The following is a 25,439-nucleotide window of genomic DNA, read 5'->3' on the forward strand; positions in this document are numbered from 1 at the left end:
CTGGCTACGGGGGGGAGAGGTGTGCCTGGCTGGAGGACAGCATGTGGCGATTGCTGGACTTTCCTTTTGGATGCCACAGGATTAAAGAGTAGTGTGCATGTTACTATATTTTTCATCATAGCAGTCGACAGGTTGTCATCATCAACAACCGTGGGCTCAGTCCCCATTGGGTGGCTGATGCCTCTCACTATTTCTGTTCAGCTTTCCCTGTTCAGTGTGGAGTGGCTTCCTTTCTATAGACTAGCTCCGCCCCAACCTACGATGTCATTTACCCATTCTCTATGGGGGTGGGGGTCTGCCTCTCCGAGTCAAAATGTCCATTATGCCAGATACCAGGATCTTGCTTTTCATTAGTTGTTCATTCTGCAAATATGCCTGAATAGCTGTAATGTTCATTGTATAACCATCCACAGTAAGTTCTCTTTTGGCTGTATCTTCTTATATAATTCCTCCTTGGTGATCTTCTGCATCCAGCCTATAACAACTCCTCTCAAATGCCAATATTTTTCTCTTTGAATCTTTCATTATTACCCATGTCTCACGTCCATAAACCATGCTGCTTGAACACACATTTTCAAGATGCTCAGCTTTGTGCCTAAGCTAATTGCTTTGCTTTTCCAGATCTTACACATTGCCTTCAAACTCGTTCGTTTTTCGCTATTCTATTTCCTTCTTATGGTGTAGATCGTTATGTTGTGCCCCAGATATGTTAACGTCTCTAGTTCAATCCCATCTTCATTGAGCTTCCTATTTCCTTATCTCCAAATCCTATTGTTTTTGTTTTATTGATGTTCATAATCAGGCCGTACTGTTTCCCTTCCTCATTTAGCACCTGCACCGTTTTTCGCTAGCTTCTCTTTATCTTCCTCAATCGTAAATGTATCAGCTGCAAACCTCAACTTGTTCTTTTCCCGTGCAGATCTCCCTTCTACCTTTCCTTGATCTTGCCCATTGCTCTGTTACACAATTATTGTATTTGTTTCTATGCTCACCAGTCATGCCAATGATGTCCTGAGATTGCCAGTTACATTATACATATTCACATACAATTCCTGTAACTATGCTTTTCATGTAGCCATGGACTTTCACATTTCAAGTACATGCAAAGTTGGAACTTGAGTCACATATTCAACACTTGGTGGATGATGTCACTGCTATTTGTCAGCTCCCTGATAAGATTAACACAATTTAAAGCCAGGAAGGCTTCAATATGATTAGCTAGTCTGACCTCCTCCATAATCAAGGTTGTAGAATTTCACCAGTCACCTCTTGAATCCAATCCTTGATTTCTGGTTAAACAGGATCAGCTCTTTTCACAAAGACATTATCCTCTTTAGATTCAAAGCCTTCAAAGGGTGGAGAATCTACCACTTGCCTGGGTAACTTGTTCTGATGGTTAATGGCCTTTATTTTATTTATGCTCTGAATTTTACACTTCAGCATCCAGCTACTGGATTTCTTCATGCCTTTGCTCAGTTAAAGAGCCCTCTACTATCAAAAATATTTCCCCAATGTCAGTATGTATAGGATGTGACTCCTCCTAGGAACAGCCACAACAAAAGTGGTCTGTGAAACCACTGTAGCCTATTTTACTCCTCAGTAGGATTTCCCTGTTGTTCAGTGGAACACCTCTCCCTTTGAAGTGATTAAGAAGATCCATCTAGACTGGATGGATCACCCTTAACGATGATATAACTGTGGTGACTTCAGCTAGCGCGTGTTGAGGAACCAAGTTTTCCCATCCTCCTCAGAGCCTCTTCTCCTCTCTCCCAGACAAACAGTTGTTCCATCTTTTAGTCTGTATTACAAGTGAACAAGAAATTCCTTATTAGTGGGCCTGCTTGTCTTTCAACCTTTTGCCATGTCCCAGCTATATTTCAGAATAGAAAGCTGCATTTCTTGGATATGAAATGCCTTCTACAAATTTTTATGTTCTTATGTTTCTCTTGAGCGATGCTATGAAGAAAATGAAGCTGCTCAGCATGGCCTCAGCAGATGGGTCAAGGAGGTGGTTGCCTGATTGGCAAACCTGCTGGCCTTCTTCATCCTGTAAGGCAGTTGTATTTCTTGGGTGGTCAGGGCAAAGCTATTGTTTTCTGAGATAAGGCTGCCCTGTACTAGTTCATAAAGCTTAGCTTGCTCACTGCTTGAGCTGCCTTGGGGCAGTATTGTGCTAATAGCACTACCAAACCAACCGCCCCCAAATTTATCCTGAGAGGGAAAAAAATAACCAGGGAAAATTATTTACTAGTAACTGTTTGTCATTTCTTTCCTAATCCACTCTCTGAGGGAGGGAACTGCTGCTTATTTTCCTGAGCTTTCTCAGCCTTTTTGCTGTTTGTCCTGTATTAAGCAGCTGGAGCAGCAAAGGCACTAAAGGCTAGAGCCAAAAGTGATCCAACTTTTGCAATACCTAATAATTACATAACAGAGAAGACAGAGAACTTGACACTGTACGCAAGTCTTTAGGTACCTACCTAGTCTGTAGGATTTTCATGTTCAAGCCCTCATAATTATACAAAATGCAACAGAATTAGCAGAAAAAAAGCCAACACCAGAGATAACAGAAGAGGAGCAGCAGTCTGGACCCTGGAGAGAAATTTGCACTCAGAACTTCATTGTTACCTGACGGATGGAACAATAGTGCCAACTCTCTCTTTTTGGGACAGAAAAAGAGGAATCTGACAGTTGAATTACTGGTAGCTAGACAGAATTATTACACTACCTACTTGAGTAAATAAATCAAACTCACAATCTAATTCAACCACATTACTGGGTGAAAGCCATAGCTTGCGAGACGCAGGTCAGAATATATAATAATAATTGTCCCTTCTGGCCTTAATCTGTACACCTATCCTTGCAACATATCTGACAGTTGCCTAAGAAAAATCCAATAGAAATGCACATAACGTGAAAATGTGATTTTCCAAAAAGTGGGGCAGTGAGGAGCCACCAGCAGCCCTCCTGATTTTTTTTTCCACCCAGCATCTGATTTAATTAAGAAGAAAAACGTTAGCTATTCTGAGTTTACAGATGCCTGAAATGATCACTGGGCGACACAAACTGCTATTTCACTGCTGAAATGAGTAGATCTTCATGAAACAAGTGTGGGAGGAGGAGCCTGTGAAGCTACATAAAAGAAACCTCAGAGTGGTAGGCAAACCCATTTTTTCAGTGTAATTGAGGGGAAAAAAAAAACCCTGATTAATCAGCTAGATAGGGTGAAGGAAGGGGGAGGGAGGAGAAGAAAAGCCTTTGCAAATGAGAGATTTTACCACCACATTACAAAGGAAGACATCTGAATTGGAATTTATTCTCAAGTTGGATCCCTATCACCATGGACTCAACAAAGATCTCAATTAGTTTCCCCACCTTTGATTGCAGGTATCCCACAACTTGTTGCAGAGGCTTTTTAGTCCTCCCTCTCCCCTTCTTCCTTTCCCCCACATCTAGGTGACTCTGCTTTTCTCTGCAATTTGCATATCTTTTGCCAACAATCTAGACATAACCTCAGTTATTCGCCAGATCTAAAGAAGTGGTTTTGTCTCACAAAAGCTGATCACCTAATAAATAATAGTTAGTCCTTTAAAGTGCTACAGGACTGCTTTTTTGTTTTGTAAATAAAACCATCTAACACCATGTAGTATTGGAGGATTAGTTGTGATGCACTTTTTTGAGAAGGGTGTGGATGAGCTGCCCACTGTTTGGAAAGAGAGCTAACTCAGTAAACATTGATAATCAAGTTTCTTTTTTTTACTATTCTCACTTCTTAATTTATAAATCTACTGTGGGGTCCAGAACTTATTTCTATAATGTCTAATAGCATAAATTTTGTTTTATGATTAATTAGTTAATTCTAGCTAACTTCTTTGCAGTGAAAATGATCTTTTTTTTTTAAACACAGGGGTGCACTGGAAGCTTATGTTCAGTCAGTAAGAACTAGAGAAGGAAAGGAATTTGCACCTGTCTATCCCATAATGGTTCAACTGCTGAAGAAAGCAATGTCTACACTCCAGTAACGGCGTCCAACCCCAATGCTGTTCAAATTCTATATTGTTAACTGGGCACTAACAGATGAATGCTTATAGGGTTAATTAGTCTCCAATATTCCATCATTTTCAGACATACTATCAGAAAAGGCCTGTCTAATAATGCATCACCCATCTTTTCTTTGTAGTCTGTATTCCTCAACTTTGTCTAAGCAGTAGGAAATGTTTTAGCAGAATAATATGATTCCACCCAAAGTATTTTCAGACTATGTTTAATATTTTCTGATCTCCTTTTTGAATTTAGAATGTAAAAAAAATCAGGACTGGCTCAAATGTTCTATATGGAGTAAATGAATTCTAATAAATGATAAATACCTACATATTTAGCTATTTTCCTGCAAATACAGCACAATAAAGAGCTTGAGTAAGTATGTTATGCAGTATAATCACATTTACAATATTAGCATGAAAGGGTTTATACTCCAGCAGAGTTAGATTAGTGGATGTCTAAAAAAGCACTATTATAGCAAGAAAAAACATTTAAACTTACAAAATAGATTTAATTCTTTGCAGCACTCTGAAGTAAGATTGATTTTGATTTGCTATCTTTTTTTTGCTGCATGTGTAATAAAGAACACATTGTCTTTTAATCTTGAATTCACTATTTAAAATCCGATGAGTGGCTTCCTAATTACAATGCATCGAGCATACTTACAAGATGTGCATCTGAAATATTCTACACATTTGGTTCTTTATGAAACTACACTACACAAGCCTTTTTTAGAGATTTACAATAGTTAAAATGTGCATTTCCAGAGATGTGACTTAATGACTAGTTTTCTTTATTTTATAAGGCAAAGAAACACCACAAAGAAGTTTTATAAATTTATTTGAAATATACAAGAATATAGTGTGCAAAAATCTTAGGGGTAACATCCTGTAGACATAAGTCATGAACAATTAATATACAGTTGTGATTCTTGAAAAAAGAAACACTTCTTGTTTAGTATCGGGGAACGCCATGATTGTAAAAGTTTACAGCAAAAGCAGCTGTAGTATCTGGACTAATTTTAGATAGTTGGAGGAAAAACAAAGTGCAAGTGTTGCACCTATGTAAGTGCAAAGTTTGCCCCCACCATAAAGACATCTTATGGCAAAATAAAATATGTGGCAAAGGAGACAAAACACAAAGTTCAACAGTGACAATCATAATTTGCAATATTTTCTTGAGATAATGCAATGCTATTACTTCCTTCCAGCCTGGCCCAGGCCATTACTTGCACTGGAATAACAGCTCAGAGTATTCTCAGCTGGTGCAGAACCATCACACTGTGGCTATAAATTTTACATGTGGCACCCCACCAAGTAACTCTCTTGTTAGTTATGCTACACTGTCCACTTACCACACAATCGGGTAGCTTGTTGGCACAGGCAGACTGGGAGCTCACAGTTGGTAATAATGCTTTTTTGCCATTTCAGGAAATCCTAGCTTCCAGAATCATAACTAATTGCATGGCTTGTGCAACACATTAATCAGCAATAGATATCAATGTATAAACAGCTGTTACTTACTTTAAAATTCCCCTTTTTGTACATTTTTTTTAAAAATAAAACATTTATACACATCTCCCCCTCTTTCTCCTAATTTACTTAGCACCACAGGATAGCCATTTTCAAGCCTATATTACCTGACAGACATATATGAAGTTTGGAAGAAAAATAAGGCAATTTGGTTTAAAATGTTGATAGTTTTCGCTTACGTTATGCTCTATCATATAAAGCAAATCCTCACTCATATTAAATCATTTTCTGACTTGATAATGCCAGTACTTTGTGATCTCACAAATTCACAACTGGTAAGACCTTGACCTTCATACGTCTCTCCATCCAGCATCAGCCATTTTGTAAAGCTAGAGTTATGAACAGTAAAATTCTGATTTAATGTTGCTGTGAGCCCTGTAAAAACATTAACAAAAAGAACCATGTTAGTTACAAAGGCAAGAGAAATACAGATGCAGCAGTATGACATGTGAAAAGGATGTGTTTACAGCATGCACAAAAGCATTTGTGTATTCAAAGTGCATGACAAAAATAGCATGCTCACACTTGGGTGGTCATAAAATGATTAGCAATTATCTGTATCCCTCAGCCAACAAGTGAAACTAGTTATTTAGGGAGTTCCTTGAATCAACTTGTTTGCTCTCTGAACCTCAAGTGCACAAAGCACTAGCTACTGCTGCTCTGTCACGGTGGGTAGTTCATCCTACATATTTATAGGATGTCCATAACTATTGTATTTATACACCTGAAAAGAATTAATCTCAAAAAAAGTTGCATGTTCAAGTTCTCCCTCTTGCTGAGGCCAACCCAAGACTGGCTGAAACACTGCTCTCAGTTGCATCCACACAGTCCCGTTTATTTCAATGCAAATACCTAGGTGTAGCAGAGTTTAATTTGGTCTTCATGACTAGGGTATGGACCTTAAGCTGCCTTACCAGACTAAGTCCAGAATGGCACAGGCAATATACAACTGATTCTCAAAACCACATTATTGGGAAAAAATACAATTACGGAACAGAAAGAAGCCTTTAGTTAAATTATAGTGAATTACAGCAACTTTAATAGAATTACAGGAAGTTTTGTTGCCTTATTACACAATTTCTGATTTCAATTCTGCTGTTGTAGTCCTAGAATGGTAAATTGCATAGAAAGAGACAAGCAGACAGCCTGGTGATGCCATCTGGGATTTGGGGTGCTTCGTGCAGTGGGGAAGGCTCTACTATGTACAAGGCAACAAATTAGCTCTTGCTGGCTAATCCCTAAAGCAACACCTGCACATGCTCCTGAGACAGCTGTCTTATTCACACTCAAAGCCCTTGCAGACTCCATGCCCTTTGATAAAAATTCTCACTTTTCAGATGGGTGAACTTCAGGTTTTTAAGGTGAACTTACAAGTTTTTAAGGAGTAACGAGAGTGGGTGACTTCCACCCAATACCTAGTCACAATGGCATCAGCTCTGAAGCAGGCCAATTGTCCTCTGTCATCTAATCACAACAGACTGCAACAGCAGGTTCAAGGGTATAGAACAGTGGCCACAAACTAATCAATTGTGATCAACTAGTTGATCCTGGAGACTCTCCCAGTTAATTCCTTGCCTGCCCTGGCCAGCATGCTCTTGGGGCCAGGGACCAGAGGTGAACTACTCCTGCCGACAAGCACCACTCTGGTAGTGCCCATTAGCTGGGACCAGGAAACTGGACAATGGGAGCTGTGGGGGTGATGCCTGCAGAGAGGGGCAGCATGCAGAGCCACATACCCACCCACGCGCCACTGGGGCATGCTGGCCACTTCCAGAAAAAGTGCCACACACTTCAGCTGGCAGGGGCTGAATGATTCTGCAGCATTAAGATAAGGATTAGCATGAGTACACAAACACCACCTATCCTGGACCAGCACTGCTTGTTCATCACCCAGCCTGCAGCCTCCTGGAGCCAGCTCCACATATCTCCTCTGGCATCCTAAGCTGCAGCCTAAGCTCTAAGTCCCCTCCCAGAGCTGGCACCTGGTACCACCCCCTGCACCCTGTAATGCCTGCAACAGCCCTGACTCCTCCCTTCCTCCAGTTCCTTAACAGTGCCCCAACCCAGAGCCCCCTCCTGCACCCAAACTCCCTCCTACAGCTTCCATCACTCACCCCTCCTGCCCCAGCCTCAGCCTGGAGCCTACTCCCACACTGGGAACCCCTCCATCCAACCTCAGAGCCAACACTTCCTCCTCAATCCCAACGTGGAGAGTGTGAATTGGGGGCTTGGGGTGATGGTGTACAAAGGGTGGAGCTTAATGGAAGGGGCAGGGTAGTACCTGGGTTGCCCTTAAGTTCAAAAAGTGATGCTGGGCATGAAAAGCTTGGAGACAACTGCTACAGAGTAACAAAGGGAAAGTGTGTATTAGTCCAACAAACACGCACAGGAGGCCTACTATATTATACTGCAGAAAAATTAAAACATGGGACTGAGAGCTTATTTTTAAGCTATGTAATGCGGTTGTGCATTGACGAAACATACTGAATTTGTTCGTTTCCGTTTCCAACAGTCAGGGTTTAAACGTTTTTGTTCTTCAGCCAAAGCCTTGGCTTCTAGTGTGTACATCCGTCTTTCTTCATTCTTCATTTTTTTCCACCTGTCACCAAGTATCACACTTATGGCTCTGCAAAATAAATGTTTGAAGAATGGTCAAGGCAGGAATTTCTTACAAATTCTATAACATCTTTTGTCTCTTGTAAAAGGCTGACATAAGAAGAAAATGTTACATGTGAAAGTACACGAGACGACGACAATTCCCTCTTTGCAGAGTGTGAGCATGTTTCTGGCTGTCCTGGGACTCTGAATAATCACAGGGAAGGCCCCAGCTATTGCTAACAAAGTAAAAGGCATATTTTGATATTTAAAAATAAACGTGCACATCAGATCACTGTAATCTAATGGCGTGGGAAAGCTCAGTCTGGTTGGTTACTGTGAAGGCAACCACACAACATTTACCCCGCAATTGTTCCCTTTCACCTCATTTTATGCAACTGTGGCACGTCAGGATTTGCTGAAAAGAGGCTGCCCTATAATTAGGGTGTTGATTTTGCTATGGCTGCAACTCAACAAAAGATTTTGTTCAATGAAAACTCACTAGAATGGACTTCCATGTGGTTGATGAACTGGCCCTACTGGGTAGATGTGTTCAGAGTTCCCACTGTTAGCCTGTGGGGTGGATGGAGTGCAGCCTAGACTTTTGGGCTCATGAACAAGTTTTGTGCTGAACAACGATAAGGGACTATTTGTTACAAGTCACCCACTTGACTATTTCCTAAATCTTAAAGTGAAAAAAACTAATCTAACTTAGACCAAACAGGCTGTATACCCATGTTACAGAACCTCCTCTCATTGTGCCATATTGCTTAACTGCTTTCCAATAGGATAGTGATTAGCTGCTCAGACAACATACAATTTCAGCCCCGCCATTTTAATAATTCCTCTTTAAACTACAGCAAATGTTTTATGAATGATATGAGTGATATTCTTCCTCAAATTATTGATTAAATAAATTATAGTTTTGTTACTAATCTTTAAGGAAAATGTACCTTAAAGGAACATGTAAGGAAAATGTAACAGCACCATTACAAAGCTCACAGTAAGCTGTGCAGTTTACAGACTCCCCAACAGAAGTAAAGCACAACCACATAAAGAACTTCTGGGTAGGATGACCATTCATCCTGTTTTGGCCAGGACAGCACCATATGTCAGGCAGCTTGCAGACGCCTGGGAGAGCCTGGGGCACAGCTGTGTATGGCTCCTGGTACCTGGTCGCTTGGAGTTGCTGGAGGTGTGACTGTGCTGGGCTCCCGGCTCCCCGTGGCTCAGGGGAGTCAGTGGCTCTTGGTTCCCTGCTGCTCGGTGGAGCAAAACCGGCACAGCTGCACCCGGCTCCCAACTCCCAACTGCTCTGAAGGCACACCTGTGCCAAGCTCCCAGTTCCTCCCAGCTCAGAGGAGGCAGACTGGTGTGGCTGGCACCTGGCTCCCAGTGTCCCCGAGGCTTAGAATGCATGGCTGCGCCTGGCTCCCAGTTCCCCAAGGCTTGGACAGCACGGCTGCGCCTGGCTCCCAGTTCCCCAAGGCTTGGACGGCACGGCTGCGGCTGGCTCCCGATTCCCCATGGCTTGGATGGCACGGCTGCACCTGGCTCCCCACAGCTCAGGGGAGCTGGACTGGTGCAGTTGTGCTTGGCTCATTGTTCCCCGCAACTTGGGGGAGCCAGGAGGCACAGCTGCTGCCCCTTTCCTGGCTCTCTGTGGCTATGGGAGCCAGGAGGTGCACTGGCACATGGAAGTCCCTGCCACAGCTAGCGTCCCAAGGCACGGGGGAGCCAGGAGCCACAGACGCACCATGCAGCCAGAGGGCATTCCTCTCCCCTCCCCAGCAGGGCGACAGCCCCCACAGGGCAGCAGTGTGACCATCTGTCCTGTTCCGGCTGGGACAGTCCCCTATTTCAGTCTTCAGGAAGGCATCATCTCCCCCACCCCCACCCCAGGGTGTCCCACATTTAGCTTAGAGAAATATGGTACCCCTATTGCTGGGTAGTTTCACATGTCTTCAGAGGCAGTTTATTCTGCTCCACACCAACAAGGAGACAGACTAATTGCGAAAGAGTCTACTGCAGCCAAATTTCTATGGGTTATGAAACACCCAGGGAGCAAAGGGGAAGTTCCGTTTAATCTCTAGGTAACAAGCACTAAGCCTGCACTCTGATATGCTTTGAAGGTTCCTGAGACCAAAGTCTCCTACATTAGCCTACCTCTAGTAAAGCCACAGAAGCAGGTCAATTTGTCTTTCAATGAGAGGGTTTATATATCTGAGTTATGAATGTTTCTACAGGTACATGCACTAGACTAGCTAAAACATTTTATAAATCTGTTTCAACAGGCGGTTCAACCGCATCAAAAGCTTCCCCTCTCAGACAGCCAACATTTAGTACAGATACATCATCAAGTGCTATGGAGCAAGAACACTGTGACTCAGCTAAATGAAGAATACACTTAAGGATGTCACCTTAAGCTACTATGCTTCCAACTGTAGATACGGAACATCTGTGTTTCTCCCCAATGTATGGGAAGCATGCTACACAATCGCATGTTAATTAGGGCAAATGGAGATTGCTGAACCAGTATTAGATCACCTCAAAGCATTAAACCAGAGTTTAAAAAAAGTTCTTTCCTGTTTCAAGTAGTGCCATCTCCTGCTGCTGATGCTAGAAAACGCAACTCATTTAGAAAACTGATTTACAGAGACCTTGTCACTAAATACAGGTCTAGCTATTAGGCAACAGGATAAGAGCCATTTACACTGCAAACACACTGAAACATGCATGGGTGAGCAGCCTGACATTACTCATGCTGTTTCTGATCATTTTATTAAACTGAATGAAATTGCTGCTTACACGTATTTAACAACCCAGGCATAACTACTGAATAGTAATGTTCAAGAAATTTATATTATTATATTACTTGCTTATAGCGATAGTCTAGCTATACTTGGTCCAGCTTCAGATTGGGGAATAAACTAGATAACCTGGGGCATAGGGGGCTGGGCTTCCAGCTCTACCCTTCTAATTCTAGTACTCTGTCACAATTTCCTAAACCAAAGGTTACTGGTATTGTGGTTATTGGCTTTGTTTCCGGCAGTTACAGGGCAAGGAGTTGCAAACCTGTTAAACTTCCCTAAATAAATAGATTTTAAAAGTGTGTACAGGAAGACCCTCCCCAACACTCTCATGCCCAAGTCACCTGATACTGCCAGTTGCAAAGCAATGCATACAGGTATTGAACCTATATGGCTTTTGAGCTTCAGAAATCTGGTGGGAAAGCAAGCGCTCCATGTAACAAGTGGAAATGGATCATGGTCACTCATTAACTGCTACTAGTGAGAGTGATAAGTGTGGCTAGTGAAGTTCCATGACCTTGCGCCTCTTCTAAGTTGTTTCTACTAAACAGTAACTCAGGCAAAAAACCCGTCCAATTATACCACTCACTAGCCTACCTATCCCCCGCAACCTGAATTCTCAAAATTCTTCAAAAAGCATCCGCTATTCTTTGGAAGTGCTAGTAATCAGATGACATCGTCACACAGCTAAGGTTATTTATGGCAAATGAAGATGAAAAAATTATGGGTCAAAATTTGGGATCTTGCCCTTGTAAAGTCTGTGCTAAACAAGCCACTCCTACACAGTTAACATTATATGAACCTAGGAATCTGTTTCCATCAATCATCCTCCAGAAGTGGTGCTGTATTTCAGATGTGTGTTCCACTTCCAACACTTACATGTCACTCAAAAACTATTTAAATATTTTTGTGTGCAGAATAAAGTCCACTTATGGATACTGGCAATAAACTCATAATGGGTGACAAGCTTACTGAGGCCTGAAATACTTAGAGCATCAACTTAAGTCTAATTTGGACCAGGAACATTCTCCATAAGCCAGAATGAAAGGGATGCTGGTTTACAGGAGTCTTCACAGCTCACTACTGGATTAGCCTGGGGTGAGAGGCACAAAGGGATATAGGAGTCTAAGCCTACATTCCAGGGGCAGGCCCCACACATGTTCACAAGCCTCCTGCTAAGCTGCTGTCAAACTTTGTAGACACTACCCATACTTGGTGCACAAGCTTTCCAGGAAAAGTTGGCTCTTTCTGCCTCTGATCACGTGCACTGCTACTTGTCTTTAGGTAATGAGACACCTATGCCTAGTAAGACAGATGAAACAGTGGCTTATACATGGTCCTTGTCCCCACACAACTTCGAGGCAAGAGGAGGAGCTCCCTCTTAACTTTTAGTCCAGTGATTAGGGTATTGATGTGGGACGTCACGGTTCAAATCCCTGCCTCCTGGGAGAGGGAAGAAATTTAAAACAGGAACCTGGCATTTGTCAAAAGAGTGCCCTAACCCCTCAACTATGGGATATCTGGATGCTGGCCTTCCTCGGCTTCTCCAGCCGAACGTGCACCAGTGTTTTATCAATTAAAGTGTCATTCTGCCAGACACACACAAATGAATAAAAATGATTTCTGAACTACTGGTTAGAGTAACCACCCAGGGTGTGGAAAATCCACCTCTTCATCCTTCTGATCCCATCACTCTTTAACTACCCTGGCCTACAAGTTACAATGGAGCTCCTCCCTGCTTATCCTGTGACATCTGGCAAAAACGACATAGGTGCCTAACTCCAAAACAGGCTTATCAACTGAGAATCCTGAACAGAGAGAGGCACACCTTCCTCCAGCCTGAGCATTCCCATTGGCTACTTCCCACAGGGAGCCAAGAAGTGCACTGACTTTTGTTAATCCTAATTAGGGCAGCTAGTTTCCTCCATTCATTGTATAGGAAGCTTCAACACCTAAACCAAGTTTTGTGAAGTTCACTGATTTTCTAAGTGCCTAAAAATTAGGTGTTGAGACACTGAGCACCTCAGCACCTCAACTACTTGATTAATCTAATCTTCATTGGGTTGCAAATGTTGTGTTCCCCTTCTCCATCTCCTCCCCAAAACATAACCCACCTGGGAATGCCAGTTCATGTATGCTATTTAATATGTCTAAGCATACCAAACAAAAAAAAAAAAAAAGGCATAGCTGTATTGCTGTAAAATTAGTTATTTGATTATGCTATAATTAAAAGTATACTATCCAGTATAAAAGTTGCTTAATTTGATAATCTGTATATATTTCAATAAATACAATAATTGCTACGGAATGCTCCACCACTATGCCTAGAAAGCTATTTTGATTGTCACAGATTTGTAGATTTAACAAAAAAACAAAGCTCTAGTGACAGAAGCGTATACATATTTCCATGCATTGCATTTTCCACTAAGGCATTAAGAGTTTCATTCCAGAATGTCAGTTACTTGTTAACCTTCAGCTCTCTTTTCAGCCTAAATCTACAAATGGAAATGTTAACGCTTCCTTGGAATTCACCCAACTGCAGCTCCAGCTTACTCCATTTGAAATCAGCATTTTAAATGAAATTATAATCATATGCTTTTCTAATTGGCTGTTCTGATTTCTTAGTGATAATTTTACTGAGTCTGAAGACAGACAAATTAACAAAGATGCATCACTGAAGAGACTCCATACCCATTAAGGAACATCACTGCCATGACATAGCACAGCAGAGGGATTTAAAGGGTTGGGTTAATATAGAGATAATTTCTTGACCCTGGGTCAGAGCCTTCCCCACCATTATCATGTATATAAGCTGGCAGCCAATTAATCCTCTTAACTTGCACGTCTATAGTTCAGTTACCATTAGGTAAGTTACCAGTTTTTTTGCTAGATTTAAAACCATAATTTGTAAGAAATTACTCTATTCTCACATAAAAGTATTAGTAGGCATCCTTCAGTCTGCATAGACTATGGATCGCGCCCTTTAAAGTTTCAGTTGAGGACTTCATTTACAGCGTCTATTGTGACTATGAAGACCCACACGAGAGTGACAGTCCTTGCTGCATCTCTTGCAGATGTAGTGGGTGTCTGGCAAGTCCTTATTCTGCTTTCTGTGCACTCGCTTCTCCTCTGCTAGCTGTCTATCTTCATCTCGCCCTCCTGAAGACCCTTGTGTAACCCCTGCCTCCATCTGCTGCAGTCATCTTCTAGTTCTTCCCAGTTGTCCAGCTCGATGTCTACCTCTCTGAGGTCTCTCTTGCAGACATCTTTGTAGCGCAACTGGGGGCGTCCGGGAGGTCTTTTGCCAGAGGCTAGCTCACCATACAGGATGTCTTTTGGAATCCTTCCATCATTCATCCTGTGGACGTGGCCAAGCCAGCGGAGTCGACGCTGCCTGAGGAGGGTGTGCATGGTTGGGATTCCAGCTTGCTCAAGGACGGCGGTGTTGGTCACTCTGTCCTTCCATGATATTCCAAGGATGCGCCTGAGGCAGCACAAGTGGAAGACGTTCAGCCTCTTTTCCTGGTGGGCATACAGGGTCCAAATCTCGCTGCCATAAAGGAGGGTGCTGAGGATGCAGGCTCTGTAGACTTGCATTTTGGTGTGAGTGTACAGCTTGTTGTTATTCCACACTCTCTTGCTGAGTCTGGACAGAGTTGTGGCTTCTTTTCCGATCCTCCTATTTAGCTCAGTGTCCAACGACAGGGTGTCAGTGATGGTGGACCCGAGGTAAACGAACTTGTGGACGACCTCTAACGTATAGTTGTCAATGCTGATTGATGGGGATTCAGCAACATTCTGACCGAGTACATTTGTCTTCTTTAGGCTGATGGTAAGCCCAAAGTCCTTGCACGCTTTGGAGAACTGATCCAGCAGTTTTTGAAGCTGGTCTTCTGTGTGAGACACTACAGCAGCATCGTCTGCGAACAGCATGTCTCTGATGAGGACTTCTTGCACCTTAGACTTAGCTTTCAGCCTTGCAAGGTTAAACAGTTTCCCATCAGATCTTGTGTGCAGCAAGATGCCCTCTGTTGAAGATCCAAAGGCATGCTTCAGGAGGAGCACGAAGAAGATCCCGAACAATGTCGGAGCAAGCACGCATCCTTGTTTGACGCCGCTCCTGATTCTGAAAGCATCCGATAATGCGCCGTCATATTGGATGGTTCCTCTCATGTCTTTGTGGAACGACTGGATCATCTTGAGTAACCGTGGAGGACAGCCTATCTTGTGGAGCAGTTTGAACAGACCATCCCTGCTGACCAAGTCAAAGGCCTTGGTCAGGTCGATGAAGGCTATGTAGAGTGGCTTTCTCTGCTCCCTGCACCTCTCCTGCAGCTGCCTTAGAGAGAAGATCATGTCAACGGTAGACTTCTCTGCGCGGAATCCGCACTGCGATTGGGGTACACCCTCTCAGCAATCTTCTGGAGTCTGCCAAGGATGACGCGAGTGAACACTTTACCAGTGACGCTTAGGAGGGAGGTTCCACGGTAGTCGTTGCAGTCGCTTCTGTCTCCTTTGTTCTTATACAATGTTACAATGTTAGCGTCGCGCATATCCTGTGGAACCTCACCCTCTTTCCAGCACAGGCACAGTAGCTCATGTAGGGGTTCCAGGAGTGTGTCCGCGGCACACTTGATTACCTCTGGTGGTATACCATCCTGACCAGGGGCCTTTCCTGCTGCAATGCTGTCGATGGCTCTCTTCAGTTCATCCACAGTTGGTTCTTGATCCAGTTCATCCATTACTGGTAGGAGCTCGACAGCATCGAGGGCTGCGTCAACCACAACGTTCTCACGTGAGTACAGCTTGGAGTAGTGCTCGACCCAGCGCTCCATCTGTTTGGCTTTGTCAGCAATGACTTCACCAGATTTGGATTTCAGAGGTGCCATCTTGTTCTGGGTGGGTCCTAATGCCTTCCTCATACCCTCGTACATTCCTCTGAGATTACCAAAGTCGGCACAGGTCTGGATGTTGCTGCATAGCTGGAGCCAGTGGTTGTTGGCACAGCGCCTGGCTGTCTGCTTTACTGTTCTTCTGGCCTCTCTGTAAGTGCTTCCTGGGTACTCTGGCTCGATGAGCGTTTGTACTCCAGGAATGCAGCACGCTTCTTTTCAATGACTGGAATCATCTCATCGGAGTTAGCTTCAAACCACTTGTTCGTGTTTCTAGCTCTTCTTCCAAACACCGACAAGGCCGAGTTGTAAACTGTATCCCTCAGATGTTGCCATTTGGATGTCGCATCGGCACCCCCAGGGCCGCTGTGCAGATTTTCCTGGAGGGTCTCTCTGAACGTTTCAGCTTTCTCCGAGTTTGCCGTCTTTCTGGCATCAATGCAGGGCCTTCCAGCAGGTTTAGAGCGGTACAGCTTCTTGGGTCTCAGCTTGAGCTTGGAGCAAACTAGCGAGTGATCTGTTTCACAGTCAGCACTCTGATAGCTGCATGTCAGAAGGACGTTTTTGAGGTTATTACACCTAGTGATGACCACATCTAGTTGATGCCAGTGCTTCGAGTGTGGGTGTCTCCACGACACTCTGTGCTGTGGCTTCATTTGGAAGAATGTGTTTGTGATGCCAGATTGTGGTACACACACAGTTCAAGGAGGCGCTGTCCATTGTCATTCATTTTTCCCACACCAAAGTGTCCTAAGCAGGAAGGCCATGAGGCCCAATCAGCTCCAACTCTTGCACTGAAGTCACCCAAGATGTACAGTTGTTCACGAGCAGGTATTTGTGCTACAGCAGCACTAAGCACGTCACAGAACTTGTCTTTTACTTCTGGTGTGGCGTACAGGGTTGGAGCATAAGCGCTGATCAGGTGGACGGGACCAGTGCAAGTTTGAAGCGTGATCCGAAGAAGTCTTTCTGATCTGCCCATGACTAAATCAACCATTTGTAGAAGGGTGTTTCTGACAGCAAAGCCAACACCATGCTCTCTGGGTTCTTCTTGGGCTTCACCCTGCCAGAAAAAGGTGTAGTCCTTTTCCTTTAGAGATCCGGAATCTGCGAGTCGCGTCTCTTGCAGTGCAGCGATAGCAACTCTGAGCCTCTTCAGTTCCTCGTTGATGACAGCAGTCTTGCGGGTGTCACTGATGGCCTGAAGATCTTCAGTCAAGCCAGTCAGCATGGTCTGCACATTCCAGCAAGCAAGCTTAAATTGTTGATATTTCTCATTTCTTGTTGATTTTCTTATTGGTTTGCCTGGTGTCCAAATTTCAGTCACTTGTCAGGTTCAGGAACCTTAAGCCTCACGCACCCAGCGAGGCAGGTGAACTGTGGCGGGACAGTACCCTATTGGCTGGGGGCTGCCCAGCTTGAGGCAGGCGGTGACTGTCCAGTGAGATGCGAGGATCTCTCCCACCGTTGAAGGCAACCCCTGGCGCTCGTTCTCTACACCAATCGAGCAAGAGCTTATAACCGGTATCTGTTGCCTCCCGTGTTGATGCAACGCTGTTCAGCGATGCCGGAGTACCTCTCCGGGTGCGAGCCTGGGCACTTATTGTGGAGACTATATATAAAAACTCTCAAACATTTTATAGGTAATATATACAAACACACCTATGTAGGTATACAAATATAAAGCTTACATATCATTTACATCTGATACTTACAAACATTTATATATAATCAACAGTGAGTGTGTGTGTGTGCGCGCGCACGCGCGTAAAATTTTACATACAGGTAACTAAATGTAGACCCATTTAACCCTTCTTGCCAGAGATCACTACCTATTACCTCTACTGGCCAGGCAACTGGACTTTTCAAGCTTTGTACTACACGCAAAAGAATGGCATAGCAACATTTAAAACATTCTTCCATGGATTGTAACTCTTAAAATCCTAGTCAAGTATCACTGTTCTAGGTGATAGTAACAGAGAGGAAGCTGTGCTAGTCTATACACTATCAAAACAAAAAGCAGTCAAGTAGCACTTTAAAGACTAGCAAAATAGTTTATTAGGTAAGCTTTCGTGGGACAGACCCACTTCTTCAGACCATAGCCAGACAATCATGATGGGAACTTTCCGAGTCACTATAGGGGCTTGTCTGCATACTTGGCTCAATCTAATTCTTGACCTTCCCCCCCACCCCTCCACTCTCTGATTTGCTCACCTTGATTATCTTTTTCTGATTTGTCCTCCTTGCTTACTGTTTTCGGTTCTCTATGCCTTAAATATTGAGTCTGTTCTGGTCTGGCTATGGTCTGAAGAAGTGGGCCTGTCCCATGAAAGCTCACCTAATAAACTATTTTGCTAGTCTTTAAAGTGCTACTTGACTGCTTTTTGATTTGTTCTAGGTGATGTATGACAGAGGCAAAAAGACATACACTCCTTGCTTCAAAGACCTGACAATCTTACGTCAAGACACAATCAGAGACTGAAGAGCAAGGCATAAAAACCTCTTTTTCCTACTGTAACACAAAGGCGAGCACAGTATTTTTGTCCCCCGAACGAACCTTACCAAAATGTATAAAGGCACATACTGAGTCTGTGGGCACTGCTCACACAAAAACATTGCCCAAATGCTTTTGAGAGTAAGATAATGTCTACATAAAACTACAATAGGAATTAAATACATATTAAACCGTTTCTGCCCTGATACAGGTTGTCAAGTCTGAGGACTGAAACCTTCTAAGTTTGGCCTTACACGAACAGTTTTCAGTTTGGTACATCAAACAGAGTCATTTCACTTGCAAAACTTAACCTGCTATAAATTTTAAAAAGGGACTTGCAAACTTTGCTAGCTTACATGGTCAAAAACAAGAAGGTGAGTACTGTTACCTGTTATCTTTCCCTGGATACATCTGAGTATATTCAACTCTGTACTTTTTGGCAAAAAGCATGAAGGCATTCATCGGTCTTTTGCATTTGTTAGGAGAAGTGGCACTCATATTACTTGCAGTCCCTGAGCTGTGGGTTTTGCCAGCTCTACTACATAAAGAGCTGGAGGAGAGCTGTGATGATCCATCAGACACGTAATTTTTACTGCATTCTGATCTCTCAAAGTCTTGGCTGCCCGATCCTCCACACGATAAAGAAGCACGACGTTGACGAGCCATGCTGCTTAGTACATAAACTGCAGAAGAATCCATTGGTGTAAAATCATAACTGGAATGAAAATATACATCCCTTGATTACAAAGTGAATGAATTAGAAGGGAATTTACAGCTCACGCTTTTTAAATCTATATTTAGCCCTCTGCAATGACTAATTAGTTGCTTCACTAGTCCATTCCATTAACTTGCTAGTGTTCTTGTGCATCACCCAAAATGTACATACATCCCACCATGCTGTGTATAGTCTGGACTTAGTATGGAGATTAGTCAACAACTTTGGTAGATGTGCCACTGTGTGGTGGTAGGATGTTCCGTTTACTGCTGACTCTCCCCTTGGATCTCAGCAGTAGTTCTGGTCTCATTTCACCTTATTTTGGAACAATTTTCTTTTATTTCTGCTTTGGACTAGGGATGTAGAATCCCATTCAGTTAGTTAACTGGTTAAACATTAAGTTTAACACAGTAACTGATTAAATGGTGAGGGAACCAACACTCAACCTGCCAAGGACAGACTCATCCATTAACATACCTACCTTGGACTTTACTCCACCTTCTGCTTTTGTTTGTGTTAAATCTCAAAGCAGGTGATTAAACTCAAGGCCTGGTGTCAATGCTCTTGGTGACAACTCATCTGAGAACCTTGAGTGAATATAGCACTTGGGAGTACAATCACTTCCTCACCCTAAAGTGACCCAGAGAGGAAAAATGAAGGCCAGAGGACATAGGATCCCTGCCAATTGGAGGCAATCCTAAAGAAACTAACAGAACACCAAAGCACACTCTCCCAGTAATAAGGAGCTGGTCTGCTATGGCAGCATGTGGGGCCAGGCTTGGTCCCCCAGACTTTAATGGCTCATTCTGCCAGAGGCTGTAAGCCAATATAGGCTAAGATCCCTGCAACAGCTCACCTTTTCAAGATTTTCTTTACAACCATGTCATCAAGTGTTTTTAAATATCAGAGGGGTAGCTGTGTTACTCTGGACCTGTAACAGCAACGAAGGGTCCTGTGGCACCTTACAGACTAACAGAAAAGTTTTGAGCATGAGCTTTCGTGACCAGCATCTGATAAAGTGAGTGTTTGCTCACGAAAGCTCATGCTCAAAACTTTTCTGTTAGTCTATAAGGTGCCACAGGACCCTTCGTTGCTGTTTTTAAATAGCACCTTAGATTAATACATCGCTAATGTACATGCCTTACTCAAAATCCCAATGAGGAAGAACTAAGATGAGCAAGCCAGTGGAACACAGCAAGGACAGTTAAACATATTTTTAACATCTCTTCTGTACAATTCATTATGAACGGCCTTTGATTCTGGTGTCTCAAGTTGTAAGTGGACAAAATAGGGTTTGTGCACAAAATTTGGGAGACTTACTTTTTCACTTCAATTTGAACCTAGCTAAGCCCACTTGTATTTTATGTGAAGCTTTAGCACAGAATTTAAGATATGTATATAATTTTATATAACAGGTATTATGGAAGAGTCAGTAGTGACGTAAGAGTAAATGTTATGCTGAAAATTACACTGAAAGCAAGGCTGAACTGTATAGAAATGTGCTACTCATTTTCGTGTTTATTACACACAATATGCTTCAGTAGGTTTAATATTATAAAAAGCAGAACACAACCATAAAACTTTCAGAAAAAAACTTTATATTTCACTTATAATTTTTATATTAACAGCAAATATAAAAATACACCACTCACAGAGGCTTAAAATCATAAACACTATCTTCACAAACAACTGCTTTAGGCACTGAGGTAAAATACTTTTGTACTTACATAGCAATTTACACTGAAAAATTAATACAGATAAAATAAATGATTTAATTCAGTTGATACAGTACATGATTAAATTCAGAGATGATAATCTGCCACCCTCTACTGGCAGAAGTGTGAACATTCCACCATTAGAGAGGAGGTAGTATCTTTTATTGGACCAATTTTTTAAAGGATACCTGCACTGTGCAGCTTTTAGCAACAAGGCAGTGTCAACATCACCTGATTGCTAGAAGTCAATGTGCGTGAATGTTTTGCCAATAAAATAATTCCATCCCCTACAAGACGTTTTGCTTTGTCAGCAGAAGAGCACTCCTGCCAACAGAGCAGTGTTCACACTTTTACTTGCAGTTGCAAATCTTTCTCATTCAGAGGAGGGGGTTATTAATCAAGTGCAAACATAGCTGTACACTTAGGCTGAGCCTACACTAGAGTTTTGTAGACAGAAGTTACTGTCGGGCCATATTTCCCAACAGAACCTCTGTCAACAGAATGCATCCACACCCAATAGAGGCTCCCCTGTCAATGCCCTTTGTAAACAGAGAGCAGCCAGACTGCCCAGCCCTTTCTCAACACAACTGCCAACCATAAGGTCTGCAAACAAGGCTGTCCAAGAGCCGGAAGCCAGAGAGCTTCCCTCCACGTCTACACTATTTTTCGTTGTTGACAGAATCAGCTGACAGAGGCATTCTGCCTTGAATGGGAGAGACTTAACTCTCCCGAGAAAACTAATGCATTTTGTCAATAGTTTCTCGACAGAATGCATTTGTAGCGTGGATGCTCCAATGAGTTTTGTCGACAAAACTCTGTAGCGTAGACACAGCCTTAGAGAGATGAGCTTACACACAACTCTTCTTCAGGCCTGGGAAACTAACCAGAGTGTCACTGCTAAACACAAGGTGGAAAAGATTGTACAGTATAAGTAGTTAACACATTTGAAGTGACCATTCAAGATGAAGTGGCCCATTAGCCCCTCTCAGTCACAGATAGGAAAACGGAACCAGGTGGGGAAGACTGTTAGTTTGTTATAAATTGCTGTAATTAGCCATAAATCCAGTGTGTCTGTACAGTCCGTGATTTTTAGAGTCTAGCAAAGTTATCAATGTAAGCTCTCAAGCTTGTCTTTTGAAAGTGTCATTCAGGTTTCCTTTGAGGATGAGGACTGAGAAGCCAGTTATAAAATGATGGCTTTCTGAAAAGTGTTCACCCACAAGTGGTGTTTTCGCCTTTTTTTCATTTTCCTTGATGAGTTAATTGAAGAGTGCAGTGATGGCCTGCCTTCACCCACATATCTGCTAGGAGCATTTAGGGTGCTCACTACTTACGCTAAACAATCTGCTCCAACTTGTATTTAACAGTGACACCGAGTTAGTTTACCAGACATGACGATTTCTGAATAAGCTTGACTCTCTCATGAATAAAAACTGTCCCAAAAAAAGATATTACCTCATCCACCTTTCCTTCTAATATCCCGGGACCAACATGGCTATAACACTGAGCATTCCACCATGTTCATGACACACTTAATGGCTTAGACTACTTCAAGAACTAGGGCCTTTATCTAATCATAGCTGGGAAAATATATATAGCTAAAATGCCGTGTGTTACCATGCCCTTTAAAAAAATTAAAAAGGTGTCATTGAATTATATCACTCTAAAAGGTCAACCTGTACCACAAAACTGACTTTAAAATGTGCATAACCCATAAAACCCAGATGTTTTATTTTTAAATTTGAGATGGGCATTTTTCCATGACCTGCCTATACTTCCTGGCTGAGATACAGGCTGGAAGTGTTGCTCTCAACAGCAGATCAAAGTAGTATCAGACAGATATCCTGAGACTCACTTGTCTATACAGGCAACTTCTTTTCTCCCTTTAGTGCTCAGGGATGGGGCCTCGTTATTGTCCAAAATCTGCTTGGAAAAGCAAAGAACTACAAAAGGGCAAAAAGGTATGGTATGCAGCTGACAGCCTAATTTGCTAGCTGTAAGGGGGACAAAGAAATGTAGACAGAAGCTTTCTATCTCCCAATGGTCCTGTTCCTTCCCCATCTTCCCTCTCCCAGCACAGCTGGAGAATCTCGTTTTTAACATTGTCTGCCCTGTTGCCAGCAGCTATTGCTTTGTGGTCTCTCTACTTCTTTTGCCCAAAGACAGGGCCGTTAAGCATCCACGCAGGAGACAGGCAGTATTTTATGCTTCCTTCATCCACAACAATCCCAATGGTCATTTCAGGCCTTGTTTATACTTCCACAAGCTGTTGACCTGAGTTATACAACTTCGCTATGGCTGTGTCTACACGGGCACATATCTTCGACATAGCCATATTCTGAAGATTACTAATGAGGTGCTGAACTGAATATTCAGCACCTCATTAGCATTAGGACACTTCCAGCCGCAGCGCTTCAAAAGCTTATCACTGATCAGGATACGGGGATTTCGAAAGGTGTGGGGTCCTTTCGAAAAGGACCCCTGTGAAGCCGTGTGGAGCCGTGCGCTTTCGAAGTGCCGCAGCCGGAAGCGTCCTAATGCTAATGAGGTGCTGAATATTCAATTCAGCGCCTCATTAGTAATCTTCAAAATGGCCATTAGCATGGCTATTTCGAAGATTTGTGCCCACATAGACACACCCTCTATGAATAACATGGCTAAAGTTGAAGTACTTAGGTCTGCTTAAGCAAGAAGTCAACTTCTGAAGCTCTCCTGTCAACTCCACTTACTCTTCTTATTTTGGTGGAGTACCAGAGTTGACAGTAGAGTGCTCAGTAGTTCTTTTTATTGCATCTAGTATAGAAGCAATAAATAGACACTGAGCTGGATTGATCACTGCCCACTAACCCAGAAGAGAGTTAAGAGGTGCCCTAAAACTCAGCCCTTCTGCTATAAAGAACACGGAACAGGAAGCTTTAATACTGCCAACAGAAACTGAAAATTCAAAGTGATCATTGGACCATAACTTACTGCTCAAAGGGAAGCTGCTTTTTTAATGAGAATAAAAATAGCATTCAAATCAGCTACAGAAATTAAGGAGGAAGAAGTGTGGGACAATCATTATGATTAAAATTATTTTCTCTCTGAAATACATTGGAAAGGGGATAACAAATTCCAGAACCCTCAAAAATCTCTTCAAGGAACAATAAAACTATGTCATAGTGGTTGGTTTTTTGGTTACTAGGGAACTGCTCAGCTGGTTAAACACAGGGCTGAATATAAAGTACATCCCCAACTGCCACCTAATACACCGTGTAACAGCAAATATTAAATTATCCAGCCCAGCCCAGCCAACTGCCCTATCCACAGTGGGACTGTTTCATACAGTATATTTTCTGGTCTTATCTGAAATATCACAAGCAATGGGGTTGGCCAACACTTACTTAAGTGAGACTATTTTATATTCTAACAGATTTCACCATCACAAAGGTTTTCTGATATTTAGTCTGAAGTCTTTCTGTCCTATTCATACCTTGTACCATCATGGCTATGTCTACACTAGCACAAATCTTCAAAATGGCCATTTCGAAGATTACTAATGAGGCGCTGAAATGCATATTCAGCACCTCATTAGCATGCCACTGGCCACAGCTCTTCAAAATTGCTGCATTTTGCTGCCACACGGCTCGTCCGGATGGGGGTCCTTTTCAAAAGGACCCTGCCAACTTCGAAATCCCTATTCTGCTGATAGGAATAATGGAATTTTGAAGTTCCCACGGTCCTTTCGAAAAGGACCCCCATCTGGACAAGCCGCACAACAGCGAAAAATGTCAATTTCGAAGAGGCGGGGCCGGCAGCACGCCAATGAGGTGCTGAATATGCATTTCAGTGCCTCATTAGTAATCTTCAAAACGGCCATTTGCATTCTCTCCCTTCTTGGAGCACATCTTTCACATACTGGTAGATTTATGTGTCCAAAGATTAAGGGAACTTTCCTTTTGTATAAAACTGTCAGAGAAAAGCAATGAAGCCATTTTATCCAGAGGTTACCTTTTAAATGTATCAAAAACACCTGAATCATCAAAGTTAATGGCATCAGGATGTCCTGGAGGTAGACATATATCTCCAACATGCATTTCACAGCAGGGAATGCCATGCTGAACCACAGTCAAGCTTGGATAGAAAGACGACCAGCCTGCAGGGGTAAAAAAAATTAGATTAGACAAACAGCTGAGTAAGCTATAACTCTGATGTCTTGGCAAAGATCAATCACTGCCAGTCCAACCCAGCAGTCTGCACAAAAGAAAACTGTGCTTCCCAAAACTGATTTTGAAATAATAGCTCAGATACAGCTTCGACTTAAGTTTTCCCAAAAGCAGAATCACAACTTCTACTTGTGTAATTACTGATGCAGTATAGTTCATTTTACCTCATTCACCAGCTATTTATTGTAGGAAAAAACAGAAAACCAAAACAAGTAATCAGGCCCACCGACAGAGGGAAGGAAAGGGGGTAACTGCCTCCAAGTGTGGCATTTCAGTGGGTCCCCAGCCGCTGCTGCTGAAGTAGCAGTGGGAGCTCTGGTCATCCTTGAAATGCCCCAGCAGCAATGCTGCAAGCAGCTTGACGAGGTTTGGGGGGGCAGGGAGGGAAAGACGACCCCACTGCTGTGGCCAAGGCACTGAGGGCCAAATGCCCTTGGCCCCAC

General features: G+C 42.8%; 2 protein-coding genes across 2 annotated transcripts in view; one reads left to right on the forward strand and one right to left on the reverse strand.

Annotated features, from left to right (window-relative positions):
• The window catches only part of COG5 (component of oligomeric golgi complex 5), a 367,281-nt gene extending 362,912 nt beyond the window's left edge, over positions 1-4,369 (forward strand). Inside the window, exon 22 of the mRNA XM_075016386.1 lies at positions 3,905-4,369. Coding sequence (XP_074872487.1) covers positions 3,905-4,019 — 115 coding nt within the window. The 3' untranslated portion in view covers positions 4,020-4,369. The remainder of the gene's footprint in view (positions 1-3,904) is intronic.
• Positions 4,370-4,861: 492 nt separating this feature from the next.
• Positions 4,862-25,439, reverse strand: part of HBP1 (HMG-box transcription factor 1) — a 41,782-nt gene continuing 21,204 nt past the window's right edge. Inside the window, exons 8-11 of the mRNA XM_075016396.1 lie at positions 24,782-24,926; positions 18,750-19,076; positions 8,055-8,196; positions 4,862-5,945 (exon numbers count right to left, since the gene is read on the reverse strand). Of these exons, the coding sequence (XP_074872497.1) occupies positions 5,928-5,945; positions 8,055-8,196; positions 18,750-19,076; positions 24,782-24,926 (632 nt within the window). The 3' untranslated portion in view covers positions 4,862-5,927. The remainder of the gene's footprint in view (positions 5,946-8,054; positions 8,197-18,749; positions 19,077-24,781; positions 24,927-25,439) is intronic.

The sequence above is a fragment of the Carettochelys insculpta genome, chromosome 1 (genome assembly GCF_033958435.1).
Source record: "Carettochelys insculpta isolate YL-2023 chromosome 1, ASM3395843v1, whole genome shotgun sequence".
Taxonomy (NCBI): Eukaryota; Metazoa; Chordata; order Testudines; family Carettochelyidae; genus Carettochelys; species Carettochelys insculpta.